This window comes from Periophthalmus magnuspinnatus, chromosome 8, assembly GCF_009829125.3.
Source record: "Periophthalmus magnuspinnatus isolate fPerMag1 chromosome 8, fPerMag1.2.pri, whole genome shotgun sequence".
Classification (NCBI taxonomy): domain Eukaryota; kingdom Metazoa; phylum Chordata; class Actinopteri; order Gobiiformes; family Gobiidae; genus Periophthalmus; species Periophthalmus magnuspinnatus.
Genome location: NC_047133.1, coordinates 6,058,949 through 6,076,647, shown reverse-complemented (window position 1 = coordinate 6,076,647; position 17,699 = coordinate 6,058,949). Strand labels below are relative to the sequence as shown.

At 45.6% G+C, this 17,699-nt stretch overlaps 1 protein-coding gene across 1 annotated transcript; it reads left to right on the top strand.

Moving 5' to 3' along the window:
* The first annotated feature begins 749 nt into the window (after window positions 1-749).
* Window positions 750-17,699, top strand: rapgefl1 (Rap guanine nucleotide exchange factor (GEF)-like 1). The gene is made up of 17 exons (XM_055223418.1): window positions 750-1,313; window positions 1,556-1,909; window positions 3,375-3,634; window positions 4,877-4,955; window positions 5,432-5,591; window positions 5,898-5,995; window positions 6,572-6,684; window positions 6,957-7,124; window positions 7,195-7,292; window positions 7,895-8,017; window positions 8,255-8,433; window positions 8,761-8,851; window positions 8,932-8,982; window positions 10,923-11,010; window positions 11,741-11,805; window positions 12,042-12,096; window positions 14,698-17,699. The coding sequence occupies exons 2-17, from the start codon at window positions 1,695-1,697 to the stop codon at window positions 14,820-14,822; spliced, it is 1,968 nt and encodes a 655-aa protein (XP_055079393.1). The 5' UTR covers window positions 750-1,313; window positions 1,556-1,694; the 3' UTR covers window positions 14,823-17,699.

Sequence of the window (17,699 nt, the reverse complement as noted above, 5' to 3'; positions counted from 1 at the left end):
CTGTCACTGTGTGTGTGACAGGGACACTTCACCTGTCACTGTGTGTGTGACAGGGACACTTCACTTGTCACTGCGTGTTGCAGTGACACTTCTGTGTGTGTGCGCGCGCACGTTACGGTGACAGCTGGGAGCCGTGCACGGAGCTGGCTCCTGATTGGCTGATGGTTGGTGATGTCTCGTGTGTGTGTCGACCTGAACAATGCGCTTTGTGTGTGTCGGCCTCTTCACTTACACAGGCTGCCTGTAGGCCTGTCGTTTAATTCAACCTAACAGAGTACTGTAGAGTACTACAGAGTACTGTAGAGTACTACAGAGTACTGTAGGGGGCGCGAGGACTGCCCATCAGGAGGACCAATCTTTTACGTTATTTTCATTTGACATCCTGGCACCAGGGCACAGAGAGAACTTCTTTGACCACGTTCAGTCCTGGTTTAGACCTGGCTCCTGGCTTAGTCCTAGACTGGTTCAGTCCTTGTTAAGTCTGGTTTAGATCTAGTTGCTTTGGCACACAGTCCCCGGGCACACGGGCCGGTCTGTCACCTCTAACCGGCAGGACTGTTATTGGAGTAGGCTTTATATGTGAAACAGTAGGTCTACAAGTGCTATTGAAGTAGGTTTTATGTGTAAAATACAAGGCCTACAGAAGGAAGCACGGGGGAACGCTCCGGTCCCGGTCGTCGGGGATATTACCATTTCCATAAATTCTCCAGCCCTGAGCACACGGTGCACCGTGCGCGCTCCCGAGAGCCGGCCACGCGCAGCTGCAGCAGTGCGCGTGCACGCTACTCGTTTGATTCGCAGCGAAAAGAGGCGGAGGAAGCTCCGCAGTGCGCGACTTGGGAAAAAAAAAACGCCGCGCGAACGCACCGCACGCATCGCTCCAGGCCGCGCGCTTCACCACGTCCCGCGGATCGGTGCTTCAGTAGCGGCTACGATTCGTGCTCTGTCCCGGTTCGAGCCGAGTCCCCGCGGGGAGGACCAGAGGAGGACCAGAGGAACTCCGAGGCGCCGCGGAGAGGCGAGCCGCACAGGGAGTGCTGCGCTCCGGCTGCCATTCCAGGATTCCCCGGAAGCAGCTGCTGCGGCACCGGAGCTCTGGAGGAGGCAAACCGAAACGACCACGGAAAAAAACGAGGAGAAGAGGACACGAGGAAGGAGACGGAGACAAGGCCCGAGCCCACGGGCCCGAGCCCGCACCTGCACACACCTGCCCACGCGCGGCCCGAGCACATTCACCATGTAGCCGCCACCGCAGAGCTCCAACCGAACCCCGAGTCCAACCTGCGGGCCGCGGGCCGAGGAGAGTCCCAGCGGTAAGTAGGTCATTCCCGCGCACCACGGAGAGATGGAGATGGAGGAGGAGGAGGAGAGGAGCTGTGACAAATATCACTGATGTTCTGCTGTGTGCTCACCAAACTCCATAGATCTGGAGTAGTCCTGTTTTGGTCCTATTTAGGTCCTGTTTTGGTCCTGGTTATCATTATTAATAATAATGATATAAATAGAAATAATAATAATAATAATAATAATAATAATAATAATGTGTTTTCTGCAGCAAAACTCTGCAGGAGAGTTCCAGAGTTTGTGTAAGATCTTGGTCCAGTCCCTGGTCTCGTCTCTGTTCCTAGTCTGCTCTCTGGTCCTGGTTTAGTCCTTGGTCCAGTCCTGGTCCCTGGCCCAGTCCCTGGTCCAGGATGCCGGCCGGGATGAAGCCTTTGGAGAAGTTCCTGAAGAAGCAGGGCACGGCGCTGACACGGCATGGCGCCGGGCTGGGATTGGTGGAGAAGAGTGGGTCGGGCGCCGCTGCTTTGGGAGTGGGCGGTTCTAAGCGACGAGCCAGCCTATCACGAGTTGTGCCCTTTTTCAGAGAGACGTCCCCCGACAGCAGCCAGCAGAGGGAGCTTTTCAGGTCAGACTCAGATGCCCTCCTGTGTGTCAGATGCCCTCCCTCCTCCTGTGTGTCAGATGCCCTCCCCTCCACCTGTGTGTCAGATGCCCTCCCCTCCACCTGTGTGTCAGATGCCCTCCCTCCTCCTGTGTGTCAGATGCCCTCCCTCCTCCTGTGTGTCAGATGCCCTCCCTCCTCCTGTGTGTCAGATGCCCTCCCTCGTCCTGTGTGTCAGATGCCCTCCCTCTCAGTCTGCTGCTGTAGTCTTCAGACCGGTTCTGTTTCACACATTTGGAGAATTCAAATATTTTTCATTTTTCAGTTGTGTTAAACTGGTCCTGACGTTTCACTTTAGAGAGACATGAGCTGCAGTAAAAGCCTCCAGCCTCCAAAACACCAGAGCCCTCTGTGGAGTTTGTATGTTCGCCCTGTGTCTGGGTTTCACTCGCTTTAAATCAGTCCTGTTGTGCTGTAGTTATAATCTCTGTGGATCATTGTTATGATTTGCACATTTTAAATCACAATATTCATCTAAAACAACTTGATAAAAGAAAAAAAAGTCAGCTGTCTTCTGCATTAGAAAACTGCAGTGTCCAATGGGAGCTGAGATCACCATAAACCTCACCACAACAAAGCGCCGAATGCTGTCGGCGCCCCCTTTGGACAGCTGCACATCACTAGCGAGCAGCCCATTTTTTCATTTCATTTTCAAAATGACTACCTGACTCTGCCAAATTCTATGAGTATCACCGATTAAGAAAATAAAATTGGAGAAGGAAGTGCGTATGTCACAGTGGGCGTGTACCGGTGGAGGTGAAAATGGGGGTAGATCAGCATAAGTAAGAGATTAAAGATTACTCATGAATTACATTAATCACTCCAAATACAAGAGACTCAATGAGAAGAAACAACAAGAACATCGGTAAAGATCTAAACAGATCAGTTTGAAGAACAGGGCTGATTTAAAGGAGACTTGTTCATTTTATATTAGTGGAGTTCAAAATTGTTCTGCGTTCTCAGAACTGCACTAAAGTTTGGACAGAAAATAGTGTTGAGTAGTGATGTATTATTGAGCTGCATTTTGCAAAAAATCCCTATCCCTGACACCTGTTCTGTGCTTCCTGTGATCATAAAAAAAAAAACTACAGGTCAAACCTGTCGGATTCAAAAATGTCACGCTTGGGTTTGTCAGAAGTATTGAAAATCAGATTCTAATCGATACTAAAACTGGTATCGAAATTAGATCATCATGTTTCACAGGTATCGATACTAAAAAAGTACCATTGACACAAATGAACATCTGAGTATCTATAGAATGATCTTGAGCTGTCTCAGAACAAGTATAAGACCACATAGACTAGCATACGCCCATGGACCACTGTGTTTTTATTGTCCTCGTGGTATCAGTATCAGTATCGGGTTTTTTCTTTAGCATCATGACAGCACGATGAGGCTCAGATGTGGTCCAAACCTGTCTCTGTTTCAGTCCAGACACCGAGGACCCACCCTCCTGGCCATCTGTAGCCCCGTCCCCCAGTGCAAATGGCCCCACCCCTAGCCCCGCTAGCCCCGCCCCTCCTCCGGATGTGCGTAGCCCTTCTCTCTCCAGCGACGAGCAGAGTTCAGAGGAGCCAATCAGCAGCAGCAGCGACCGCCCAGGCCCCGCCCTCCAGATGGACACGCCCATCAACCTGACACTAGCTGTGCTTGACCACGTGACCCGCCAACGTCATGCCCCTGCCACAGGTAACCATGGGAACTCACACACGGTCTTTATTTAAGTAAGGTTTAGGTCAATTTTATTTCTTGTCTGCATTTGACCTATTCGTCTGACCCTCTGTTGCTCTGACCCTCTCATCCTTTGGCCCTCTACTCTTTTCCTTTGTTCCTCTGACCCTCTGACCCTCTGTTGCTCTGACCCTCTCCTCTGACCCTCTGCTCATACATTCTCGTTTGCTCTTCTGCTCCTCTGACCCTCTCCTCTGACCCTCTGCTCTTCATACACTCTCCTCTGTTCCTCTGCTCCTCTGACTATCTCCCTTTGGACATTGTGGAGAGGAGGATGCAGAGGAGAGGAGCAGAAGATTCCTGTGGTTGGTGCAGAGGAGCAGAGTTGTGGTTATGTAACTCTCCGCCCACTCAGACTTTGGCGCCTTTAACAGAGACGAGCTTCAACAAGAACCTATTAAACAACCCTCTCTACTGTAACCCTGTTTATTGTGAAGAAATGTTCTACAGTGGGGCTTTAACCCTGTTTACTGTGACAAAATGTTACACAGTGGGGCTTTAACCCTGTTCTACTGTGAGTTAATGTCCCACAGTAAGGCTTTAACCCTGTTCTGCTGTGAGGAAATGTCCCACAGTGAGGTTTTAACCCTATGCTACTGTGACGAAATGTCCCACAGTGAGGTTTTAACCCTGTTCTACTGTGAGGAAATGTTCCACAGTGGGACTTTAATCCTTTTTACTGTGAGGAAACAGTGGGGGTTTAACCCTGTTCTGAGATTCAGTCCCATTAAACTTCAGGAGAAACATTCACATCTGAGAAACAAAAATCTGAAATCCATGGGGAGGGCATCTGACACACCGAGCTGTCTCTTGGAGGAAATGGAAGTGTTGGTCTGTTGCTATGAGCAACTGCTCAGACTCAATCCCATAATAGTCCAACAGATGCCCACCAAGAAACAGGATTATGTAAGACCTGCAGTCCTGGCTTAGTCCTGCTCTAGTCCTGCTCTAGTCCTGCTCTAGTCCTGGCTTAGTCCTGCTCTAGTCCTGCTCTAGTCCTGCTCTAGTCCTGCTCTAGTCCTGCTCTAGTCCTGCTCTAGTCCTGCTCTAGTCCTGCTCTAGTCCTGCTCTAGTCCTGCTCTAGTCCTGCTCTAGTCCTGCTCTAGTCCTGCTCTAGTCCTGCTCTAGTCCTGCTCTAGTCCTGCTCTAGTCCTGCTCTAGTCCTGCTCTAGTCTCAGTCCTGTTGTCTTCTTTTTGCAGAGACTTTGGTGGATGACTTCATGCTCACTCATCCGATCTTTCTGACGTCGGACAGGTTCCAGCAGCTCCTCCTGCAGCAGTATCCTCCTGTGTGTGTGTGTGTGTGTGTGTGCGCGCGTGCGCACGTGTGTGAGGTGCATGCACTCGGGCGGTGTGTAAGTGTGCACATCTCTGTGTGTGTGAGAGAGGTGTGCACGTGACAGTGTGACTGTTTGTGGCATGTGTGTGGTGTGCACGTGTGAGGGACGTGCATGTGTTGTTACCTGTTTGGTGGAGTCAGATTCCAGAGCAGGTTTTGACAGGTCTGAACTCAAGTCCAAGGTCTGATCAGGTTTATCAGAGCCACAGGGTCTGAGGTTCTATTCCCACTGTGTCCTGGTTTAGCCCTGGCCTAGTCCCGGCCTAGTCCCAGTTTAGATCCTGTTTTTAGTCCTTTTTAGTCCTAGGTTAGACCCTGGTTTAGTCCTGATTTAGACCCTGTCTAGTCCTGGTTTAGTCCTGATTTAGTCCTTGTTTAGTCCTGGTTTAGTCCTGGTTTAGTCCTTGACCCCTCAGGTACCGTCTCTGTGACTCGGAGCGCTCTCTGGAGGAGGAGGAAGAGGAGGAGGCATTGGTGATGAAGAAACGCTCCGTCCTCAGCGTCATTTTTAGATACTTGGACACGTACCGCGAGCTGCTGCAGGAAGAGGGCGACAGAGGCCACGGCTTCCCCAAGGTACAGGGCATGATGGGAAGTGTGGTCTGTGTTTGAGGTTGAGTTTTGAGGTTAAAAATCCCTCCTTTTCTCCACTCCCTCTCTCTCTTCTCCCCCTATCTCTCTCCCCTCTCTCCTCCCTCTCCCTCTCTCTCTCCCCTCTCTCCTCCCTCTCCCTCTCTCTCTGCTTCATCCTCCTCCCGTCTCCCTCTCTCTTCCCTTCATCTCTCCTCTTTTTCCTCCCTCCTTCCTTTCCTCTCCCTCTTTCTCTCTCCTGCCTCTCCCTCCCTCTCTCTCTCCTACCTCCCTCTCTCTCATTCTCTCCAGGAGTTGTACTTAAGTGCAGTGCAGGACCTGAGTCGTTTTCCTGAACTGGTGGAGGACGTTCTCAAACTCCAGAGATGGACCGAGATCCTGCACAACCCGTAAGACCTGATTTAGTCCTAGTTTCGTCCTGGTTTTGTCCTGGTTTAGACCCGTTTGGACCTGGTTCTGACCTGGTTTTAGTCCTGGTTTACTCTTGGTTTAGACCTGGTTTACTCTTGGTTTAGTCCTGGTTTAGTCTTGGTTTAGTCCTGGTTTAGTCCTGGTTTAGTCTTGGTTTAGTCCTGGTTTAGTCTTGGTTTAGTCCTGGTTTACTCTTGGTTTAGTCTTGGTTTAGTCCTGGTTTAGTCCTGGTTTAGTCCTGGTTTAGTCTTGGTTTAGTCCTGGTTTAGTCCTGGTTTACTATTGGTTTCATCCTGGTTTACTATTGGTTTAGTCCTGGTTTACTATTGGTTTCATCCTGGTTTACTATTGGTTTAGTCCTGGTTTACTATTGGTTTAGTCCTCGTCTTCTCAGTTTAAATAAACTCTTTAAACCATAAGATTAACATGACGAGTTTGTGGAGAAGGTTCAACTTTTGTCCTACAGAGTTATATAGGCTCTGTTCTGATTGGCTGTTCTCCTCTGCTCTGATTGGCTGCGGGCCTCTATGTTCAAATTGGCCGTCCTGTGGCAGATGTGAGGAAGAAAAGGAGAGCCGGAAGCGACAGGTGCGCCCTCTCTTCCGACACTTCAGACGGATCGATGCCTGTTTGCAGCCGCGAGAGGCGTTCAGGGGCTCCGACGAGAGTAAGATTTTTACACTATGCTCCTGCTGTAATCTTGGTTTAGTCCAGATCCAGACATGGCCCTAATCCTAGTTTCAGTCCCAGTCTTTCTTTGGTTTCAGTCCCGGTTTTTGGTCTGAGTCCCGGTCTCTGGTCTCAGTCTTGGTCCTGGTCTCAGTCCTGATCTCAGTCATGGTCTTAGATTCGGCCTTAGTCCCAGTCTCAGTTCTAGTCTGAGTCTTTTTCCCAGCCTCAGTCCCGGTCTTAGCCCCGCTCTCAGTCCTGGTCTCTCAGTCTTTTGCAGGGTCTACACCCCGGACCACTCGTACGTCACCATTCGCAGCAGACTGTCGTGTAAAGTGGGCGAGATCTTGGCTCTGGTCCGAGAGAAGCTCCAATACAGCGAAGACCAACCTGTGCTACCGGGACATCTGGTGCTGGTGGCCGTGTCCTCCGCCGGGGGTAAGACCGGGTTTAGTCTGGGTTTGGTCCCGGTTTAGTCCCGGTTTGATCCTGATGTTTGTTGTTTCAGAGAAGATGGTGTTTCGTCCCACAGACGAGGCCGTCTTTACCACGTTGGGAGTCAACACTCACCTGTTCACCTGCGAACCCAGCGAGCTTGACACACTTGTGAGTACTAAAAGTACTACTACATATACTGTACAAATACTACAAGGCTGCTACTGCTGCTACTATTACTGCTATTACTACTGCTACTTTTACTACAGTTTTTTATCTTAGTGCAGACTTTGCTCCAGACTTGGAACCTCTTCCTTCTGTATCTGTCATTATAGAAAAGTTTGAAGAAAAAAATCAGTCTGAGAGGCTTCAGTGACAAAACAAGCCCAAAACCAAACCAGACTAGACCAGACCAAACAAAGTGATACTCGTAGGATTCGATAGCGTTGTGTAGTTCTTTTGGTACAAATGAAAAAAAATGGGCTGCTCGCTATGGTGATGTGCAGCATGCAGCACTTTGTTGTGATGAATTTTACAGCGACATCACCTCTCATTGGACGCTGCTGTTTTCTAATGCGGAAGACAGCTGACTTTTTTCTTTCATTAAGTTGTTTTAGATGAATATTGTGATTTAAAATGTGTAAATTATAACATAATGATTCACAGGTGTCAGAGATTATAATTATAGAGAGACAAGAACAATAGGCTTAACCCTGTGTGTACTTTTACTGCTCAACACTCTGATCTGTGTACCTGTGTGTACTTTGCCTCAGATGCCCCTCCCTGAGGAGATCCACTGGAGTCCTGGAGACAGTAAACTCCACGACATGTCTGCGGAGGAGGTGTCCAACCAACTGGTGACCTTCGACTGGGAACTGTTCACCTGCGTGCATGAGGTGCGTGCTCCTGTCTGCTCCTGTCTGCTTCTGTTTGGTCCTCTTTGCTCCTGTCTGCTCCTCTTTGCTCCTCTTTCGTTCTGACTGCTCCTGTCTGCTCCTCTTTCCTTCTGTCTGCTCCTCTTTCCTTCTGTCTGCTCCTCTTTCCTTCTGTCTGCTCCTCTTTGCTCTTATGCCTCTGCAGTATTTGTTGTGTACTTTCTGCAGTATTTAGTGTATACTTTGTACTTTCTGCAGGTGGAGTTCGTGTGCTATGTGTTTCACGGGGAGCAGTCTCGGTGGCGCCCCCTAAACCTGGAGCTGGTACTGCAGCGCTGCAGTGAGGTCCAGTCCTGGGTCTGTACTGAGGTCCTCCAGTGTCAGAGTCTGCCCAAGAGAGTCCAGCTACTGAGGAAGTTTATCAAGATCGCCGCACTGTGAGTACTTTTATTACAGTACTACTACAACACTACTGCACAACTGTGTGTACTTGTACTTATTGCAGTGGTCCAGAAAACAAACTGAAACAATGATTTCTTTGACACATGTGATGCTCTGTGCCCCTCGCACCTGCACATGTTTATGCAAGTTACCCCCCTGGACAAAAGAAAGTGCTCACATCTATGTGTCTTAGGTACAGTACTCTGTGTACCTATAGTACTCTGTGTAACAGTACTCCTCTCGCTGTGATTAGGTGTAAGCAGTAGTACTGTAGTACTGTGTATACCTGGAGTACTCTGTGTAACAGTACTTTTGTGTTTCAGGTGTAAGCAGCAGCAGGACCTGCTCTCCTTCCTCGCTGTGGTTCTGGGTCTGGACAATCCAGCTCTGAGCCGCCTGCGCCTCACCTGGGAGGTACTAGACCGGGTTTAGTCTGGGTTTAGTCCGGGTTTAGTCCTGCTTCAGTCCTGGTTTCTAACTCTCGTCTATTTCAGGGTTTACCAGGAAAATTCCGAAAACAGTTCCAGCAATTTGAGAGTCTCGCGGTGAGTCTGCCACGTGCCTGTTTACACACGCACACACTCACACACATGCACACTCATACACGTGTATGCTCACACGTGTGCACATATAAAAACATAAACATAGATTCTTGTCAGTTTTAGTTTTTTTTAACTTTTTGTACTTTACATGAAATCTCCAAAAGATAAATTCACCTGATCATTTCTATTAGAGACTAGAGTCAAGAACTCACTGTTAGAACATTACACTGCATTCCAAATGATTTAGCAAATTATATTTTTCTCTGATTTTGCCAAATTGTCAATATAAATGATCATCAGAGTCATCATAATTTTCAAGTCATCAACCCTTTACAATTCAAATGTTATTGAATAAACCTCACAATGATAACAGTATTTTATTTATTTTTTTATAAAAACTTAAAATGCACTGTTCCAAGAGTTTCAAACCATGTTATTGTCAGAAAGAGCTGAAAGTGGTCATCTGTTTATTTTTCAATTAGAAGCATTAGCATATTACTGAAATCAAAAGCTATTTTAATCAAAACATCTTAACAGGTCAAGTTACATTTTAACATAGGACCCCTTATTTGACAGGAGCTTCACAATTCTTGCATCCATTGAACTTGTGAGTTTGTGGAGAGTTTCTGCTTGAATTACTTTTTCAGGATGTCAGAATAGCCTCCATTAGCTGCTGTTTGGATGTGAACTGCCTCCCTCAATAATAGATCTTTGACTTGAGGATGCTCCAAAGGTTCTCAATAGAGTTGAGGTCAGCAGAGGATGGGGCAACACCATGAGTTTCTCTTCTTTTACATCCATAGCAGCCAGTGATGCAGAGGTGTTCCTTGCAGCATGAGATGGTGCATTGTCAGGCAAGAAGATGATTTTGCTTAAGCACAGTTCTTCTTTTTGTACCATGGAAAAACGTGGTCAGTCAGAACCTCTACAAACTTTACTTTACAGAGGTAATATTCACACCTTCAGGGACCTTAAAGGGGCCGACCTGCTCTCTCCCTATGATTCTGGCCCAAAACATGATTCCACCTCCTTGCTGACGTCGCAGCCTTGCTAGGACATGGTGGCCATCCACCACTCCATCCACAGCTCCATCCATGTGGACCATCCAGGGTTGCACGGCACTCATCAGTGAACAAGACTGTTTGAAAATTAGTCTTGATGTATTTTTGGGCCCACTGGAGCCGTTTCTGCTTGTGAGCATTGTTTGAGGGTGGCTGAATAGAAGGTTTATGCATAACTGCAAGCCTCTGGAGGATCCTACACCTTGATGTTCACGGGACTCGAGGCACCAGCACCTTCAAATACCTGTTTGATGCTTTGTAATGGCATTTTAGCAGCTGCTGTCTTAATCTGATGTATTTGTCAGGCAGAAATCTTCCTCATTGTGCCTTTATCTGCATGAATCTCTGTGCTCTGAATCAGCTATAAATTTCTTAATAGTATGATGATCACGCTTCAGTTTCCTGAAATATCTAAGGTTTTTATACATTGTCCAAGATATTCAACTATTTCACACTTTTTGGCACTAGAGAGATTGTTTTTTCCCCCATATTGCTTGAAAAAGGTGGTCTGCTTAATAAATGTGGAACATCCTTCTTAAATAGTTTTTCCTTTAATTGGACTTACTTGGCAAACTAATTGGCACAGGTGTCTGAGATTGATTTCCCTGACCTAAAGAGAGTCCTAAGACACAATACAATCCATGAGTTTCATTGGAAAACAAAAAAATGTACCTTTATGACACTTAAACACAATTTGCATAATAATTTGGAACGTGGTGTAAAACAACAACATGTCTGAGTTTGAACAAGAGTCACTTTATCTTGCACTGTAAAATGTGTGATGTCGTCTGTGTTAAATATGATTGGCCTGTAGAATATATACTTATAAAAATCAATAATGTTAATGTCTCTTTCCTTCCTCATTCTCCCCTCCCTCTTCAGGACCCATCTCGTAACCATAAGTCGTACAGAGACCTGCTTCAGACCCTTAGACCTCCGCTGATCCCCTTCACTCCTCTGCTGCTCAAAGGTACTGCCCCCTCTGTCCTCAGGGGGGCACTGCATCCACAGTGCAGGACTGGACTGGAGTTTTTCCTGTGGGCCGCTGCATTTTGGTTGATGCTTACTTTAAAATGATCACACATTTGAATGAATCCTACACAGTTAGTTTCTGTTTCTGATCTGTGCTCTAATGTTTCCTCATCACAAACATATCTGGAGTTGTGTTTTGTTTCATTCACACGTGTTTAACACATAAACCCTGCAGATTTAGGCTGAGTTCTTCTCTCAAACTGAAAACACTGTTCCACCTTGTGATGTCATGTGGTAACACAGGAAGTGCTCTGCTGTGTTTTCAAACTCCATACACCATCGCTAGAATCATTTGAATGATTTCAGCTCTGGAACTGTCAATCTCTACTGAATTAAAGGTAAAAGGAGTTTTTAACTTGAAAACTACCACTTCATGACATCACAAGGTGGAACAGAGCATTTTGAGCTTTGGAGGTGTAGACAAACTAATAATAAAGGTTTACTCGTGTGAATGAAACAAAACAACAACTACAGGTATGTTTTTGAGGAGGTAACAACATTATAACAGGGAGCTCATAGGAGTCAGATAAAGGACCTTTATGTTGAGCTTAGCTCATTGATAATATTAAAACTAAATTAATGGATAGTTGTGGTTGTTGAGTAGGCCAGTCCAGCCCTGCCCTCCTGTGTGCAGCAGGGGGTGCTCTAACCCTGTGTTTATGTTCTAGACCTTACCTTCCTCCATGAGAGCTGCAAGACCTTCCACGGAGACCTGGTCAACTTTGAGAAGATGGTGAGACCTGGTTTGGTCCTGGTTTAGTCCTGGGTTTGGATCTGGTTTAGTCCTGATTTAGATCTGGTTGGTCCTGGTTTGGTGCCAGTTTAGACCTGGTTTAGACCTGGTTTAAACCTGGTTTAGACCTGATTTAGACCTGATTCCATGCACACACATGCCATTAATGCCTTACTGAGGGACATATATTCTTCTATAATGTAAATGAGGTTTTAACCCAGTGTGTCCTGTTCCAGCACAAAGTGGCGGAGATGGTGCGGACGATCCGACGCTATAGGAGCTCACAGCTGCGTAAGTGCCTCCCCATGCTGGACCCCCCTCTCACTGTGCACTTACCCAAACTACTCTTAGCCTGGTGAGCCCAGACTGAAACTGTCTAAGGTGTACAGTCTGGTCTCCTCACTGCCCTGCCCCTCAGACACAGCCAGCCAATCAGACAGCTTTATTTCAGTGACATGTGACAAGCTCATTGGTCATCTCCCTTCAGTCCTCTTCTCAGTGGATCTCCCAAACCCGAGTCTCTCTCCTGCCCATGGACCGTATATGTACAGTGTAAACCACAGGTTTACATACAATATATGAAAAGACACACTTTTTTCTCACTCTCTGACATGAAATCAGAATAAACTTTTCCTGTTTCAGGTCAATTAGGACTACTAAAATTATTTCTATTTGCTAAATGCCAGAATAATGAATGATTTTTTAGACATTTCTTCATTGCTTTCTTCTAAGTCAGAAGTTTACATAAATTTAATTAGTATTTGGTACCATTGCGTGTACTGTATGACACACGTGGACAGAATTGTAGGTACTGGTTGGTTAATGAAAGAAAAACTCACAATGGTCACAGAAATAACTTGAAACTGACAAAAGTAATAAAACAAATTCTATGAAATTTTATCATTGAAAGTCAGACATTGCTTTTTTTGAAGGGCATCTTTTCCAGACGGCATGTTTCAGCTCCTTCCAAAGATGCTCAATAGGATTTAGGCCAGGGCTCCTAGAAGGCCATATTTCTCTCTAGAATCCCTTGATAGTCTTGAGATTTCATTGTACCCTGCACAGATTCAAGACACCTTGTGCCAGACGCAGCAAAGCAGCCCCAGAACATAACAGAGCCTCCTCCATGTTTCACAGTAGGGACAGTGTTCTTTTCTTGATAGGCTTCATTTTTCCATCTGTGAACATAGAGCTAATGTGCCTTGGCAGAAAGTTCCAATTTTGTCTCATCTGCTCATAAGACATTCTCCCAGAAGCCTTGTGGCTTGTCGACATGTAGTTTGTCAAATTCCAATCTGGCTTTTTATGATTTGTTTTCAATGGTGTCCTCCTTGGTCGTCTACCATTAAGTCCATTTTGGCTCAAAAATGACAGATGGTGCGATCTGACACTGATGTTCCTTGATCTTGAAGTGCACCTTTAATCTCTTCAGAAGTTTTTCTGGGCTCTTTTGTTACCATTCGTATTATCCGTCTCTTTGATTTGTCATCAATTTTCCTCCTGCGGCCATGTCCAGGGAGGTTGGCTACAGTCCCATGTATCGTAAATTTCTGAATAATATGTGCAACTATAGTCGCAGGAACATCAAGCTGCTTGGAGATGGTCTTATAGCCTTTACCTTTAACGTGCTTGTCTATAATTTTCTTTCTAATCTCCTGAGACAACTCCTTTGCTTCCTCTGGTCCATGTTGAGTGTGGTACACACCATGTCACCAAACAGCACAGCTGTAGCCCTGTATATAAACCCACTGTCTGAGTACAAGACTGTAGACACCTGCGATGCTAATTAGTGGCCACACCTTGGATTAATATGTCCCTTTGGTCACATTATTCAGTCTTTTCTAGGGGTACCATCATTTTTGTCTAGGACTGTTTCATGAGTTGTTTTTTTTTTTTTATAATTCTGTTGAAGCCTGGTTGAAAAGCAATGTCTGAGTTTCATTGGTTAAATTTCATAGAAATTTTATTTATTATTACTTTTGTCAGATTTGAGTTATTTCTGTGACCATCGTGAGTTTTTCTTTCATTAAACGAAGGGTACCAACAATTTTGTCCATGTGTGTAGGTCAAATGTTTTGGATTTCCTTCCACAAGCCTCTCACAGTAATTGGCAGGAAATTTTGCCCATTCCTCTTGACAGAACTGGTGTAACTGAGCCAAGTTTATAGGCCACCTTGCTCACACATGACTTTTCTTTTTCAAGAGGATTGATATCAGGGCTTTGTGATGACTCCTCCAAAACATTGACTTTGTTATCCTTAAGCTACTTTGTAACCAGTTTGGCAGTTTGCTTCGGGTGATTGTCCATTTGGAAGAGACATTTGCCCAACTGTATTTCACAGTTGGGATGGTGTTCTCTGGTTTGCAAGCTTCCCCCCTTTTCGTAACGCAACAATGCTCATGCTCATGGTTTAACAGTTCAATTTTAGTTTGGTCAGACCACAGGACATGTCTCCAAAAATAAACTGACTTTGAAGGAAATTATGAAAAATTGCTAAATGCCAGAATAAGAGAAGAATTTTTTTAGACAAATAGAAATAATTGTGGTAATTTTAATTGAACCTAAAATCTAAAACAGGAAACATTTAGTCTGATTTCATGTTAGACTGAGGAAAAAAAAGCATGTGTCTTTTTATATGGTGGATGTAAACTTCTGGTTTTAACTGTAAATGGTCATAGTGAACCTGCCTCACTTCTGATTGGCTCTTTGGTTGCTATGATATTACTATGGAACTGGGCTCCAGATTAGCTGCTATAACTGCTAGCCACAAGGACCTTAATTTGGAGCCGAACTCTGTGGATCAGATTCACTTAGTCCACTTCTGTTGTACAGTCTCAGTCCTGTTCTTCTGTCTCTCCTCATGTGTCACCTGTCTCTTGTCTCTGTTGCAGCCGTGGACACAGAGACGTCTCCATCCCACCTCCAGACCAAGGCCTACGTCCGACAGCTGCAGGTCATCGACAATCAGAACCTGCTGTTCGACATGTCCTGCAAACTGGAGCCCAAAGACAGCTAGAAATATAACCCACAACACCATGAGGCTCAAAGGCAGGCAGGAATAAAATCCACAACCCCATGAGGCCCAACGGCACACAGGAATCTAAACTACAACCCCATGAGGCCCAACGGCACACAGGAATCTAAACTACAACCCCATGAGGCCCAACGGCACACAGGAATCTAAACTACAACCCCATGAGGTTCAAAGGCATGAAGGAAGATGACTCACAACCTGCTGTTCGACATGTCCTGCAAACTGGAGCCCAAGAACATCTAGGAATAGAACCCACAATCCCATGAGGCCCCACGGCACACAGGAATACAGCCCAATAAATAAATACATTAAATATTAAATTATGACAGAATATTTAAGCCTGTGATAATGAGCCAGTGATACCAGAGCTCCAAGGACTATTCAAGAAGGAGACCAGGACTAAACCAGGAATAAACCAGGACTAAAGGACTAGACCTGGTTTAAACCATGACTAAACAGGACTAAACCAGGACCATACCACCCAAAGGGCCGATCTGGTACCAGAGCGTGTGGAGAACTGTTCTCGCAAGACATGAAACTGGTCATTGCCAGAAGTCTCTGGAATATTTGAAAACCTCTGATGAAGACCTCGGATCGGCCTCGGACTGTTCCTTAGACCAGCCTCGGACTGTTCCTCGGACCCTTAAACTGAGGCTGAACTCTTCGGGAAGAACGGCGGCCATTTTGAGCTTGAGCACAAAATGGCCGCCGCTGGATTTGCCGTTGAACTTTGTACTTTTCCTTTGGGATTCTCTTGCAGGTTGAAGTGCAGATATTTAACGTGAGGGGATTTTGTAAAGTGTTTAAAATAAACCAGAGAATATTTTGTGATGAAACTCGGACGCTGCTAAAGCTAACTTATATTCAGATATTTCACTTGTTTCAGCCCGACGTGGCGTCTGTACAAAAGTTCACAGTAAAACACGGGTACGATGGTGTTTCCAGGGACGTGATTGGACAGGACTCTTTAAGGCAACCAATCAGAAAGCAGACACTACACAAGAGCCAATGAGACGCACTCCTGCGATGTCATTGGTCAGATTGAGAGGAGAAAACCTTTACCTCAGTGACGAGGCCCCGCCCCCAAATCAAGCCTCACTTATGCATTATTTGGATTTCATTTATTTGTGACCAAAACAAAGGACCTCATCACACAGTGCTACAGTGCGGCCGTCATTCCCCTGTGTGAGTCACTTAACGGATTTGCGTCATTCATGCTAGTCCTTTGCCTGACATTATTTTCATTATTTTATTCTTCAGAAATAGTTCAAATGTTTTCAGTTAAACCTTAGTTCTTTTAAGTTAAAAAGAGTTTAGAGAAAGTTTCATAAGGTTTATTTTTAGAAAAACTGCCAAATACAGTGCCAAATTTGCTTCTGACTCAAATTGGGGAATAACATGGTTAACTGCGGCTGACCACAGCTAAGCACAGTTAAGCACGGCTAACTGGGGCTAAGCACGGCTAAGCACGGCTAACCGTGGCTAACTGGCGTCTCGTCACTGCAGGAAGTGACCTCATACAGACAGGAACGGAGGCCTTTTTTTTTTTTGTCGGTGAAGAAGCACTTTCGGAGCAGCTCAGGGCTCAAGACACCGTGACACAGGAGCGCCCCCTGCCTTTGCATCACGAGAAGTCTGGTTAGAGTCCCGGATTTTACCCTCATAACAAGAGGAATTTGCTTAGCGTCTGGGTCTAGTTCTGGTCTACGTCCGGACTCTTAGTCCGGGTCCAATCCAGATCTAGTTCAGTTCTATGTCTGGAGTCTGCCCTCACAACAGGAGTCTGGTTATAGTCTGGGTTAAATCCAGGTCCAGTCTAGGTCTATGTCCAGATTCCAGTTTCCTTTACAGCATGAGGAGTCCTATGTCCAGACTCTGCTGGGCTCTTATTGTGAAAGGCAGAGGGCGCTTCCTGTGGCGTTTGTTTACCACTTTTCGCTCAGATCAGATCATGGATTACAGATTATAGATTATAGATCAGATTATTATGTAGGGAGCAGTGTTTGTACAGGTTTCTTCTTCATATTTCAGACATATATCGATGTTTTTTTCGATGTTTTTTCTGCGTTTTGCTTCAGTTTGGATCGTGCTGCGGTCACATTTATTTTCAGATTTAGATTTTGTGTTTTTCTGAAACAGTCGAACAAAGCCACAATTGTGACTTCACTACAGTATGAAAAGTACCAAAATGTTGCTGCTGCTACTACTACTAAAAGTACTACTACTGCTACTATTACTACTACTGCTACTACTACAACCACTGCTACTACTGCTAAAGCTACTACTACTACTGCTAGTGCTACTATTTCTACTACTTCTTTGACCCTGTGTACTTTGACGCAGATCTCTTGTTTGATATTGATATTTTGAGTTTGTGGTTGAATTCCTGGTGAGTTTTGTTTTTGTAAAATCTTGTACAGTTTAAGGAGGTGGCTCAGGTCGTTTCTTGATTTACAGTATTTAAAAGTATTTAAAAGTATTTGTACGAACATTTGGACAATAATCCAGCAATAACACAAGCTCGTCATCGTCATTGCACGTCACATGTGTTGAAATGAGCCTTTCCCTGTGTATATACCAGCGCTCGTCATCACCATTCCACGTCACGCGTGTTGAAACGAGCCTCGCCCTGTGTATATACCAGCGCTTTTACTTTGGCGAGTCATGAACTGTACAGTGGGATGTCATTCTCTTATTTTGAAACTTAAATCATTGTTTTTGGAAATATTTTGTACAGAAATAATTGTGGGTTTACGTGAACAAATGCTGGCCTGTGATTGGAGGACAGGTCTGGTAAGGCGGGGCTTAAACAGGATGTGGTGATGATGTCACTGACTCAATAAAACCTCTGGAACGTCT